General features: G+C 37.0%; 1 protein-coding gene across 3 annotated transcripts in view; it reads left to right on the top strand.

Annotated features, from left to right (window-relative positions):
* LOC124776211 (protein MIS12 homolog) overlaps positions 1-13,643 on the top strand; it is a 41,051-nt gene extending 27,408 nt beyond the window's left edge. For 2 of the 3 annotated variants that reach the window (XM_047251062.1, XM_047251061.1), the window contains 2 exons: positions 6,458-6,595; positions 11,290-13,643. In XM_047251062.1, coding sequence (XP_047107018.1) covers positions 6,458-6,595; positions 11,290-11,550 — 399 coding nt within the window. In that variant the 3' untranslated portion in view covers positions 11,551-13,643. The remainder of the gene's footprint in view (positions 1-6,457; positions 6,596-11,289) is intronic. The other variant, XR_007015604.1, reaches the window with a different exon arrangement.
* Positions 13,644-14,021: the final 378 nt, after the last annotated feature.

The following is a 14,021-nucleotide window of genomic DNA, read 5'->3' as shown; positions in this document are numbered from 1 at the left end:
CAGCTTAAGGACCTGTGACGTTGCCGGCCGAAGTGGCCGTGCGGTTAAAGGCGCTGCAGTCTGGAACCGCAAGACCGCTACGGTCGCAGGTTCGAACCCTGCCTTGGGCATGGATGTTTGTGATGTCCTTAGGTTAGTTAGGTTTAACTAGTTCTAAGTTCTAGGGGACTAATGACCTCAGCAGTTGAGTCCCATAGTGCTCAGAGCCATTTGAACCAACCAACCTGTGATGTTTGGATCAACTTTTTCATGCAACACCTATTCTTCTCAACTGTACAGACAGGATTGTACATCCAGCACTTTCCATGTTTGTTCAGTTTCAATGGCCTAAAACTCTGTTAATATCCTCCCAACTCCCTTATAGTCAGTTGTTCCTCTCCTGTAGGTCTACCCCTTCCTAGTCCTACACGCAAACCTCTTTCCCTACCACTGTCAGCCTGAGCACTCCTCATAGTTAGCCAGTGTTGCTATGGCCCGTGGGTGGGGGCATTTGGGGTATCTGCTTTGTGCATGTGAATGTATTTACTGCTGCTAGATAAAAAAACTAGAGATATCTTGAAAAATACACTAATGGAAAAAATTGGTACACTAAAAAATAATTAATGTAGAGTAATTAAATTTTGGGAATACATTTGTCTAGTTAACGTATTTAAGTGATTAACTGTTGCAAGATCACAGGTTAATGTAAGCATGAGATAAGCCACTGCAAATGTGAAATGCTGTTACATTAATAACTGGTGTAGCTGCCAGAATGTTGAACACAAGGATGCAAACGTTCATGCATTGTGTAGTACAGGTGCCGGATGTAAGCTAGTGGGATGGAATTCCATGCATGTTGCACTTAGTCGGTCCATAAGTTGTCATCTGATGATGTCCCATATTTACTCGATTGGAAGCAGATCTGATGATTGAGCAGACCAAGGCAACAGGTTGACATTCTGTAGAGCACAACAGCGGTATGTGGGCGATTGTCCAATTGGAAAACATCCCCTGGAATACTGATATGATCTTCATAAGTGGCAGGCAGTAGGTCGAATCACCAGAATGACATACAAATTGGCTGTCAGGTAGCATGGGATGACGACGAGAGCTCCTGCTGTCATACAAAATCGCACCTCAGACTACTCCAGGTGTAGGTCCATGTGTCTAGCACACAGACAGGTTGATTTCAGGCCCTCAACTGGCCTCCTAAACAGCATATAGCCATCACTGGCAACAAGGTGGAACCAGCTTTCATCAGAGACACAAGAAACCTCCATCCTGCCTTGCAATCATTTCTCACTTGACACCATTGAAGTGCAAATGGTGGTGGTTTGGGGGTTAGTGGAATGCACACTACAGGGCATCTGGCTCAGTGCTGTCGTTGAAGTAACCGATTTACAACAGTTCGTTGTGTCACTGCAGTGCCAACTGCTGGTGGAGATGCAGTATGATTCGGTGGAGCCATATGCTGAACTCCCTCTCAGTAGTGCCGCGTGGCTGTTTGGAGCCCTGTCTTCTTGCGATGACCACTGTCAGCAGTCATGTACATTCCTGCCAAATCTTTCTGCTATATTACAGAAGGAACATCCAGCTTTTCGTAGCCGTGTTACACAGCCTCATTCAAACTCGGTGAGCTGTTGATAATTGTGTCTTTGTCGCCTTAAAGGCATTGTTGACTAATTTCAACTCATTGTGTCATATCTCATAGGTGATTAACACTCACAACCATGACAGCATGTATTTAAAGCAAACTTGATTTGCATCCTCATAGTGGTGCCACTAGTGCCACTCTTATGTGACTGGTGTGAAATTTGATTAAACATCATCTTTCAGATGTAGAAACACCCCTACTATGTGTGTATGTCACACACAACTCCTCCTTGATGTTGCAATTTTTTTGCTGTCAATATAGTAATGTCTCTGAGCTGTTACTTACATTTCTGTGCCACACATAAAGATGAGTGGTAGGTTGACCTCATTTTTTATTATATTTTTTATTTTTATTTAATTGTAATTTTTGTTTTAGTGAGCTTTTTCATTTTGGAAATTTAAAGAAGACTATTCTTCTAAATAAAATGAACTAAGTTTACAGCATGTTGTCCAAATCAAACTGTTAAATAAACATAATTATCTTAATAGAGATGTAAGCCACCAATCTAGTCTGACAACTACCTGAGATTTCGTTTTCCCCTTAACAGCAACATGCAGTTTCAGACCATACTGCATAATGTTTGTGAAGTTTCAAGGTTAACTGCTTCTCAAACTGCAAACATCACAACTTCACGCAGTGCTTATGGCAGCTCTTATGTATTTTTGTCTCTTTTCTCCAAAAAATGCAAAAAAGCATTTTAATTTGGGCACATGCCTTCTTTGTTGTGGTATTAAAATAATATGACTTGAAAATTTTGCACACAGAGATCTTTGCCTCAGAGCATCTCTAAACTTCTTGTCTGATTTGATAAAAGAAATTCAAAATTTCCATGTGTTTTTACCTGTGTTTGTATACTCCTGTGGAAATTCCAGTTCCATCTCCAGAGTTAACCAAAGAACCTTTTTTTTTATTTGTGTAATAGCATCTTGGGCAATGTTAATACTGTTGAAGTCAAATAGGCATTCTTATAACTGAACAGTACTTCAGAAGCCCATACAGATTATTTTAAAATCAAAATAAACTAGTGCTGCCTGATTTTTGTTTTGTAATGAACATTTTTCGTAGCGTGATTGTTTGCATGAACTCCATTGCTCATTGTTGAGCTGTTAGTCACTGTGCAATTTATTGTGTATTATTAGAGGTGCAGAGTTGTGGTGTTGTGTGGAAATGTCTCATAAAACATGCAGTATTAAATTAATAACGTATCACAGTTTCACACGTTTTAACGTGCCTTGGTTGTAGTTGTGTTTTGGAAGAAGATTCTGTGCATCACATATAAACTTCAAGGACATTGCTTCTAAACTGGCACTTGCTGTTGTGTTGATCTAGTGTGCATCTCATCCTTAAGAATATCAATTTATGCCAGTGGTGTATTTGTGTAGGAATACTAAGGTCTATATCCAGCAGTGGCTGATGATGATAATTATGACAACTCAAATTGTTTTCCTGAGTGAAATGGCACAATAAATAGGACACTATTGTCATATTCTGAAGTACAACCATTCTGATTTAGATTTTCGTTATTTACCTGAATCACTCCAGGCAAATGCAGGGATGTTTGCTTTGAAACGGCATGGCTGGTTTCCTTCCCCATCCCAGAAACAATCTGAGTAACATAAAAATCATGTGTGTTTTAGCATCCAAGTAAATTATCCAAAAGCTTAGCAGTCATAAGCATTTTTCTCTTGCCTGTCTATTGCTAATGCTTCTTCTTTTAGGTGGCTAGTAATCTGTTCTCATATAATATTCCTATGTTGTTGTTGTGGTCTTCAGTCCTGAGACTGGTTTGATGCAGCTCTCCGTGCTACTCTATCCTGTGCAAGCTTCTTCATCTCCCAGTACCTCCTGCAACCTACATCCTTCTGAATCTGTTTAGTGTATTCGTCTCTTGGTCTCCCTCTATGATTTTTACCCTCCACGCTGCCCTCCAATACTAAATTGGTGATCCCTGGATGCCTCAGACCATGTCCTACCAACCGATCCCTTCTTCTAGTTAAGTTGTGCCACAAACTTCTCTTCTCCCCAATCCTATTCAATACCTCCTCATTAGTTATATGATCTACCCATCTAATCTTCAGCATTCTTGTGTAGCACCACATTTCGAAAGCTTCTATTCTCTTCTTGTCGAAGCTAGTTATCGTCCTTTACTAATGTGTGACTTGGTGGCTCAGTTGTTAAGTGTGAGACTATAAATCACCAGTCTCTCCCCCCTCCCCCCTTTTTTTTAAAAAAAAAAAAATCTGCAATTCCTTGCTTCCAAAGGACAGAGGGTTCATCTGAAAGATGTGGCTAGAGAGGAAAGATGTGAAGAAAAGAACAGAAAATCTTTTCGTCACATCGATAGCAAGTGTATACCTTTAAATTCATTGAAAACTTTCTGTATTGCTCCTCTTTTGTTCAGTTTGTTTGTTCAATTTCGTTTGTGAACAGGGCTTCAACTTTGTTTAAATCAATTATGTTTTTTCCAATAGAAAATAACAATTCCGTCTTTTGCAACTGAATTTGCCTGTTTTTATTAAATGTCTTTTGCATGTGCATGCGAGGCTTCTTCAGTGCCTGACAATAAAACACAACACATGGTTTTTAGCTCGAAAGACAAGCTGCTATCAGAGGATCCTAGTTATGTTAAGTTTTTGGGGGTGTATTTAGATGATAAATTATCTTGGGGTCAACATGTACAAGATATTAGTGGTAAACAGTCAAGAGCAATTTATCTGATAAGGTGACTTACTAACTGTGTACCTGAAAAGTATGTTAGAACATCCTATTTCTCTTTCTTCCAAAGCATATTAACATATGGTATTATTTTATGGGGGAACTCTAGTTGTGTGCATGGCATCTTAATACTGCAGAAAAAAGCTATGGGGGTAATTACTGGTTTGTCTTATAAGGTGTACTGTAAACCATTGTTTTGTGAACAAAAGATCATGACTGTAATAAACTCATACATGTACTATCTTTTAATTTACACAAAATAGAAGTTACCAGATGCAAAACACAGAGGGAATGTACATTGTTACAGTACAAGAGGGAACAGATGCATTTATCCCCCATACCACAGACTTTCAAAATCACTGAACAGTTACGAACTCATGGAGCACAAATTATTTAATAAGATTTCACCATCTGTACAAGAATTACCCATACTAGATTTCAAAGAAATACTGTATGATTGGCTAGTTAACCACCCATTCTGTGACATAAATGAAGATTTTAACTTAATATAATAATGTAACACTAATAACAATCTTTTTGTTTCTTTTAAAGTGTCATTTGTATTTTATAATATGTGTGGTGTTGTCTATTGCTGTAATGACTGAATGACAATAAAATTATTGTTATTATTATTATTATATTATTATTGTTTCTCATACCTAAATCAATAAATATTAAAAGAAATGGAGTCAAATGGACAGATAAATGCAATACCAGAATGGTAGTTGACAAGAATTTTGAGGGATGGAACATAGAATATAGGGAAAGTATCAGGAAATAAATTGAGGCTTTGAGAGAGCCACATTGTTTGTAGTTTTAGGTCTGAAAGAGACAGAACAAATGACAAAAATGAAAAGCAATGAGAAATGACATGCATCTCATAGAAGTGGAGTTATCAGATTCAATATTATCGAAGAGTGGACAAAATTCACACTGTTAGAGTGCATCCAAATGAAGAACTGGCATGTTTCATATTGTTTTATGACATTAGTGGCAGAGAGAGCTGAATAGTTCCTGTGAAAAGCTGCAGAATGCATCAGATAAGATTCCTGTAAATTTCAGTGCTAGAATTGGAAAACAGTCAGAAAAGAATAAAAAAACTGAAAGTCACAGTGTTAACAATAGTATGATGTATGCTGACTTTGGTGTTGCTCACAATCTTTTACCAGTCCCCACCCAATAGAGAGAGAGAGAGAGAGAGAGAGAGAGAGAGAGAGAGAGAGAGAGAGAGATTCACACAGCAGAGAAGAGAAATAGGAGATAAGCAGGCAAGGGAGGATGAGATTCAAAATACAACCATTCAGAAAAAATTAATTGTAGAACCACAGGAGGAGACTATCCAAAAGCTGGATCTGTAGTGATTTGAATGTGTCCAGCAAATCTCAAATGATTATTCACTGACTTCAATGAAGATAAAGAAGGAATATGGCAGCTTGGACGCATTTATGAAGAGAGAATTGAAAAGGCACTGCAGGATAGGGGCCTGTCATTGAGAAAAGAAGCCATAACTGTAGTCAGAGAGAGACCAAGATCCCTTTCATCATCTATGTTGTGAGGCAGACGCTTAAACCATGGGGACAGGCTAACTTATTACATGTTTAAAAGTAGCTGTCAGTAAACGACAGGTTGTCTTAAATTGTTATAAGTAATAGCAAGAAGAAACCTAAAGGGGGTTTAAGTTTAAAAAAAGAGCCGGGGGGGGGGGGGGGGGTTGTCCTCAAGAAGGAGAAGTTTCAGACATTCCTCAAACAGCCATTGTATCACAAAGTTGCGTATGTTTGTTAACAAAGTTGCCAAATCATGTTTCAGTGCTTTAAATTGTCATAACTCATGGTCAAAATTATATTTGATTTTATCTTAATAAACTACTATGGGACTTTAATGAATAGATTAAACAGACTCTTTACTGGGTGACTTAATGTCTGCTTTCTATGAGAATTTGTCATCTACAGTCTTAACTTTGATTATGCAGGGATAGCACTTGCATCAGGGTGAAGAAGTATCAGCTACACTACTGGAGTTAAAGTGCTTTACTAAAATTATTTCATACCATTATAAGAATTTATTATGTTTATTCTGAAATGAATTGGCAAAATATATTTATTTCAGATAGCCTGTGATTCGAATTTTGGAATTCCAAATGGTGTTTTGCTACCTGAAGATAATGCACAGAAAGTTCAATATTCAAGTGAAGAAGCTGAAAATCTTGAGAAAGAGTTAGATTGTCTGATGACTAGGTTAACCAGGGTATGTATACAAGTGTTGCTGATTTGCTTGTCAATAAAATAAGTATTGGTAAGGAAAGTTTTGGTGGAATGTAAATAATTTCAGAGTAAGAAAAGTGCTACAAAATGTGCAGGTGCAAGAGTGACACACACACATTACCATTTCTAAATTTGAAAAAGGCCCATGATAGCATACACACACAATTTTAAGGTGTACTAAGATGAGAGGATATCATTTCACCTATTTTATTTGACATAGTCTTACTAAGGGACCATCAGACCTGTTAATCACGTTTTTCATGAGTCTTTCATATGTTGTAGATCTCTTGAGGGCTAGCTGGTTTTCATGTGACAGTCCCTAGTTTGTGAGAAAATCGTTGTTGAAATTTTATGCATTCTGCCGATATCTGTAACATTAAATACGTTGTGAGCGGGTGAACATAGTTCAGGGACTAAGTTCCACAGTTACCATGCTGGCAGTACGGCTTCAAATCCTGCCCAGAATATCATTAAATAGTGTAGATTTTGCTGTTATAACTTCTTTAATAAATCAATCATTACAGCAAATTTTCTTCAAATTTGTATTTGGTTTGTTACAGAATAGATAACAGAATCGTCTTACTAACTGTCCCATGCTATGCTAGAACAAAATTCCAGATGGTATTTGTTGCAGAAGCAACCGAAATACAAATTCATAGAGCATCACATACATTTAATGATAGCTACTGTCTTGTAGGAACACAGATTATTCAGGAGTAATACCAAAAACCACAGTTCATTTAAACTAAAAAGTATTTTCATTTCTTTGATTAACTTCAGTGCAAACCACGTTGTACGAGGGTTGTTTTTTAAGTAAGGGCCGTTTTTATTTTTAAAAAAAGATACAAATACTTTTGTAAAAAAAACTTTTATTTTCTGATTCTACACACTTTTACCTATTTTTCTACATAGTTGCCTTGTTTACTTAAGCACTTGTCATACCATACAACTAAGTTTTTAATTCCCTCTTCAAAGAATTCGGCCGCCTGCTCCGACAGCCAAGAGTTCACAGCCGCTTTCACTTCAACGTCGTCATTGAAGCGTTGCCCGCCAAGATGGTGTTTCAGGTACCGGAAAAGGTGAAAATCGCTAGGAGCAAGGTCGAGGCTGTATGGTGCATGGTCCAAAACTTCCCAGCCAAAAGAATCAATCAAATCCCGATTCTTTTGAGAGGTGTGAGGCCTAGCGTTATCGTGCAGGAGCAAAACTCCTTTTGTCAGCATGCCGCGCCTTTTGTTTTGAATTGCTCTGCGGAGCTTCTTTAGAGTTGCACCATAGGCATCTGAGTTGATTGTCGTTCCTTGTGGCATAAAGTCCACTAGCAAAACATCGCGCCAGTCCCAGAACACAGTTGCCATAATCTTGTGCTTTGACAGCGTCTGTTTGGCTTTGACCTTGACGGGTGAGGTTGTGTGTCGCCATTCCATCGATTGTCGCTTGCTTTCGGGAGTGATATGGGATACCCATGTTTCCTCTCCAGTGACAGTTTGACTCAACATGTCATCCCCTTCTTCCTCGTAACGAATCAAAAAGTCCAATGAAGTGGCAAATCTCTTCCCTTTGTGGTCCTCTGTGAGGAGTCTGGGTACCCACCGAGAACACAGTTTCTTAAAGTTTAGGTTTTCAGACACAGTTTTGTACAAAACCGATCTTGAAACTTGTGGAAATTCCAAAGAAAGAGTGGAAATTGTGAATCTTCTGTCCTCACGAATCTTTGTTTCGACTGCAGCCACCAAATCATCAGTGATCACAGAGGGCTGGCCTGAGCGTTCTTCGTCATGGATGTTTTGACGGCCATTTTTAAACTCTCTAACCCATTGACGCACTTTACCTTCACTCATTGCATTCAAGCCATAAACTTCTGTTAACTGACGATGAATTTCTGCAGCAGATAGGCTTCTCGCGGTCAAAAAACGTATCACTGACCGTATCTCACACGTGGCTGGCGATTCAGTAATCGTAAACATTATAAAGTAGCACAGTGATGTGTACACGTCAGATACAGAGCTGCAACTTGCATCAGTGTGAATGGGAAGGATGCCGGCAAGTGGCGCGGTGGCTTGTTGCGGCGTCTGCGCGAACTACGGGACTGTATGCGCGAACGGCCCTTACTTTAAAAACAACCCTCGTATCATTCCTGTGGAAGTAGGTGCACTAAATTGATGCAGAGTTAGAGAATGTATTTTTATGGAATCTTCCGTCAAATCGATTTCTCTATTAGTCCACTATTTAGCAAGTTTGGAGCATTTTGAATTTTTTTCATGAAAGTTATAACCTATGTGTAAAACTAAACATTCCATGGCTGGCAGAATGGAGAACATTCGGAAGGCATAATCTTTACAGTGTAGGTGCATGGTTATCTTTCATCAACAAAGATTTCATCTTCAAGTGTCTAATCGGTCTGGCCCTCCACACAAATTAATAATGGAAAGGAATTTTGTGTGTCCCGTGTACAGAAGAACGACAAATTTTACAAACTCTTCGTGCAGCACTTCCATCGACTTCCCTGATTTCAAGCAAGTCACAATTACATTTTTTAATTTATGAGTCAAGTCGACTCTTTTGAACAAGCCCACCAAATTTCCTGGATGACTTGTGCATACGTAAGAAAACTGAAGGGAATATCTTTCCTGGTGCGGTGATATATTGTGCTGTGAAGGAGACTACCATTGTTAAAATCTGTTTTCGCTCCTTGTTCTGCAAGGGATCTATTGTTCATAGATTTGTACTGGCAGCCAGTTTGATTAGTAGTAATTACATAATCAGTGTCAAAATTAGGGATGAGTGCTTTCACCTGCATCTGGAAGCCTTTCACAGTTGCTAATAGTTTGTCCATTGTTGAGAACTCTTTGGAGCTGTCAAAATATTTGGAATTTTATCTACGAACCACAAATGGAATACATACTTGATGAAAGTGTGCAATAATTATAGATTTACAAATGAAATTACCATGGCAAAAATGACTATTTTTGAATAACTGTGCTTGACATTTACTATGCAATGATATTATTTGTGATTTAAAAAATCACTATAGTGAAAATTACTATTTTTGAATGATTGTCCTTGACATTTACTATGCAATGATATTTGTGATTTAAAAAAAATAGGGTATTTAGACAGGGTTTGAACCTGTACTGGCAGTGTATGAGCCTCAGCTCTTGTATTACACTCACTTTGTTGAAAAATGACTGACGCTACATGTGTGGGAGGCACGCATAAAACGTCAACATCAATTTTCTCAGAACATTTACTAAAACTAATCCACAAGGGATCCGGCTTGCAGGAGGTGCACATAACTAGACTTGCCTACACAGCTGGTGTAGCATTAATAAGTTGTTCCGGAACAGAATTAATCAGTATACTGTAAAATTATTACAAAATTTTTGAGAAAACAAGGTTAAATGTCAATGAAGAAAAGATGGAATATCGGATCCTAAGTAAGAAAATCCAATGTGATGCACCTCTAGCTGTAGGTAGGTTCACTCTCGTGACAAATGACCACTTCAAGTACTTAGGGACTCTTTTTAGTAACAATAATAGAACAGATATTGAAATAAATGTCTGTCTAACAACAGTAAAGAAAAAACTTTATAGCTTTAGCAAAATTTTAAAAGAGAAAAGAGCACTTACAACTAACTTCAAAATCTGTACAAATTGACTGTTATACCGGTAACATTATATCGATGTAAAGAGTTAGTATTTTGAACAAAAAGATCAAGAAAAACTGTTAATATTCAAACTAAAAATACTAAGAATTTTGGGATCTGTATATGATGAAAATAAAATGGAATGCAGGAAAGGAAACATGAAGAATTAAGAGAGCTGTGCAATGCAGGATGAGGAAACATACAGAATTAAGAGAACTGTACAGACACCATAATATTATTAAGTACTAAAGAAAGAAAGGTCGAACTGGGCAGGCCGTATAGCAAGAACGAAGGAGAATATATTACCTAGAAAGCATTCCACAGAATAAAAGATGGGACTAGAGGAAGAGAAAGACCCAGAATTAGGTGGCAAGATAGCATCCAGGAGGACACAGTTAGGGTAAACATTAACAAAAATGAACAAGGAATGCACCCAAGAGCAGTTATATGGTTGATTAGGCCCTTGCCACATGTAAAGTCATGTCATCTGTATTGCTTCTTCAAAGACTGTTTTGTTTTTCCTTCAGGACTATTTCATATCAATTTCTCACCATTTTTAAGTAGTAATTACTAGAAATATGTTAAAAATGAACTGTGTTTTACAAAGCTCCCTTTCCATTTAACAGAAATGTAACCTTCTGTGGCTGCTTTCCCTGTCTCCCTTTCAACAATATTTCATATGGATTTGATTTTGTTGTCTGATCTGTCAGTTTCAGACAGGATGTACATGCATCTGGATTCTTTTTAATAATTTTCTTAATTTGCCACATTACTGTGTACAACGGAAGTATTTCTATTTGCTGTTTTCCCTTTTTACTAACAGAAAAGTTGCTCATATAAAATTGGAATTATTGCAATAAATTGTCATTTTAAATCAATCCAGATTACTTTTTTGTGAATCTGTACAGCTACTTACTACAGTTTGAGTTGTTCACTTTCTGTTTCTCCAGTTTCTCTTTGTCTTAATTAGTTATTAGAGATTGAATATATTTTGTATTTGCAGTATAAAATTACTAATTTTTTTTCACAGGCAAAGGCCATGAAATGCCATTTGGCCAGTGAATTAGAGGAATTTGAAAAATTGAAACCCGTAATAGAAAAGATGCACAATCTAAGACTGGAGGTATTAAAGAATTTGGTTAAACAAGTGACGCAACATGAACAGCAATTGAAGAGACTATCGAAAGTGTCAAAATCAATCTGTTCAGTTACCAGCAAAACAACAATGGATAAAACAGACTTTCCTCATAAATTAGTGAAAGACAAATTCCGTTGTTCCCCTCCTGAATAGTCACGTACTAGTGTCTGAAATTTGTTTCTGTACTGTGCTAAATTTTTTATCAGTGGACTCTGTAATTTGTTTTGTATCCATATTTACTTTGCTCAGCTGTTCATTTACCTCATTCCTCACTAAATCATGCTTCTTGATTATCTCAGACTGTGAGCCGCCTTTTAACTTTTGTATAGTGGATTTTAATGTTAGTATTTTTTGATTTATCTGAGCCTTATCTTGAGTTTGAGTCTTAGAAATATGTTCTTCCGACTTATTGGCTTATTGGCTTAGTTGTATTCAATTTGAAATTCAGATCTGTAATTAAGTTATACTTTAGCATTAGTTATATCCAGCTTGACATTTACGTCAGTAAGAACAGTTTCAAACTCTAGCATTTAAGTTACTGTTTAGTTCAGGAGGAGCAGATATTTCCTCTCACAAAGTTGCTGCAATTGCCATCTCGTGTTGAAGATGTGTGTCGTCCCTCGGCATGGCTCACCACATGAAAATAAAAGTAAAAACCCCACACAACTCCTGTACCTTTACACTTGACACCAAATTTTGTAACTCTTCAGTGGCAATTATCATTTGTTGATAAGGAGGTGTAGGGATACTCATCACTCCTTTGGAGTGGTATACAGGGTGTCCTAAAAAAAAAAACACTGGTAAGGTTTAGGGACAGGTCCCTGATACATAAGTAAGTAAAGAAGTCTAATAAACATGGGCTGTAAAATGCATACCTTAAGAGGTATTAGCACTTGTTCATCTTCGATACTATGAAATAGATCTCTTGTATTGCAAGGTTTTTGCTTTCTATATTTTGGGAGGAGGTACTGACCAAAACAAGAAAAAAAAAAGTCTGATAAACATGGAGTCCAAAATGCATACTGTAATTGCTAGGAGCACTTGTTCATCTTCACTAGTGTGAAACACATTTCTTGTACTGAAAAAGTGCTCATAGCTGTTAAAGAATGCATTTTAGAGCCCATGTTTACTAGCTATTTTTCTTGTTTTGATCAATACTACCTCCTCGCAAAATAAGAAAACCAAAGAGCTTGCAGCAGAAGAGATGCGTTTCATAGCATCGAAGATGAATAAGGGCTTACATCTGTTATAGTTCGTGCTTTAGAGCCTGCATTTACTAGACTTTTTTTCTTGTTTTGGTATACTGTGCCTGTCCCTAAAGCTTGTCAGGATGTATTTTTTTTAAGGGGGGGGGGGGGGGGGGGGGTTGCTGGGACCCTGTATATCACCACAAGGGCCAAGAATCTTTCATTGTCTCATATCAGTGTGTGACAAAGGTGGTAGATTTACCTATCTTTATAGAACAGAAACAGATTTTAATATAATAGTGATTTATAAAATGTACAAATCAATCACATAATATATAATTTCATTTTTATTTGACAGTTGAAAAATATAGGTATAATAATGATATTTATATATATATATATATGGAGAAAATAAATCTCACAGTTATTGTATATAATTTTCATGAACTGTAGCTTTGTTGAGTGGTAACACTAAAAAATAAAAATTTTATGGAAAAATATAGAGTTTCGGTCACAGAACCGATGTTACAATATTGCTTAATATATCACATAAAATTCAATAATGATATTATTAATATTTTGTACTTGAACACAATATACCCAATAAATGTTACATCATTGCACAGTTAACAATCTTATCATGTAAATGCTTATTGTGTGAAATAATCAGAGATGTTTTTCAACATCTTAATACAGCTGAATTAAATGCTCATGGTATATAATAGTGAATAAAAAGAAAACTAACGATCTGAGCCATCAAGGAATGGTCAATTTGGCAATGTATGGAAGTGTGAGGGACAAAAATTGTAGATGGAGACCAAAGCTTGAGTAGAGTTAAGTTCAAACGGATGTAGGTTGCAATATTTCCAGAGAGGTGAAGAGACTTGCACAGGACAGACTTGTGTGAAGAGTTTAATCTAATGAGTCTTCAGACTGAAAACTCCCTACTACAACAGTGATAACAAAAACAACGAATATGTGCTGTAATTATGTCTAAATATAATGATGTAAATGAAGTACATTATTGTATAGAAATTATCACACCTATTGAGCAGCATATCTTTTCTTTTTCACTTCCTATTCCTTTCTTTATTAATGTAGAGAGGGCTGCTCTGACTTCTAGAATCTTCTTTGTAGCTGAGAGGATTACATATTTTATTTTCTTGTGATACTGTTTATTTTGCCAGTGCGAGGTGTTCATCACATATTGTAATTGGAAATTTATTTACTATGTGTTTATAGGGCCCTCCTGAACCAATGTAAATTGTCATCTTTCTTCAGCTGCTCTTGTTAATTTTTTATGTGGACCCCACTTCCATCATACAAGGGAGTTGAGAAACTGGGGTCTGAGAATGGAATACCAGTTCTCTCAAACCCTTGTTCCTATCTTGTGCAGCTGAGGGCTTTCTTGTTAATTCAGACTGTTGGTGAATGAGT

This window comes from Schistocerca piceifrons, chromosome 2 (genome assembly GCF_021461385.2).
Source record: "Schistocerca piceifrons isolate TAMUIC-IGC-003096 chromosome 2, iqSchPice1.1, whole genome shotgun sequence".
Taxonomy (NCBI): domain Eukaryota; kingdom Metazoa; phylum Arthropoda; class Insecta; order Orthoptera; family Acrididae; genus Schistocerca; species Schistocerca piceifrons.
Note: the sequence above shows the minus strand (reverse complement) of the source record. Positions and strands in the feature narration are given on the sequence as shown.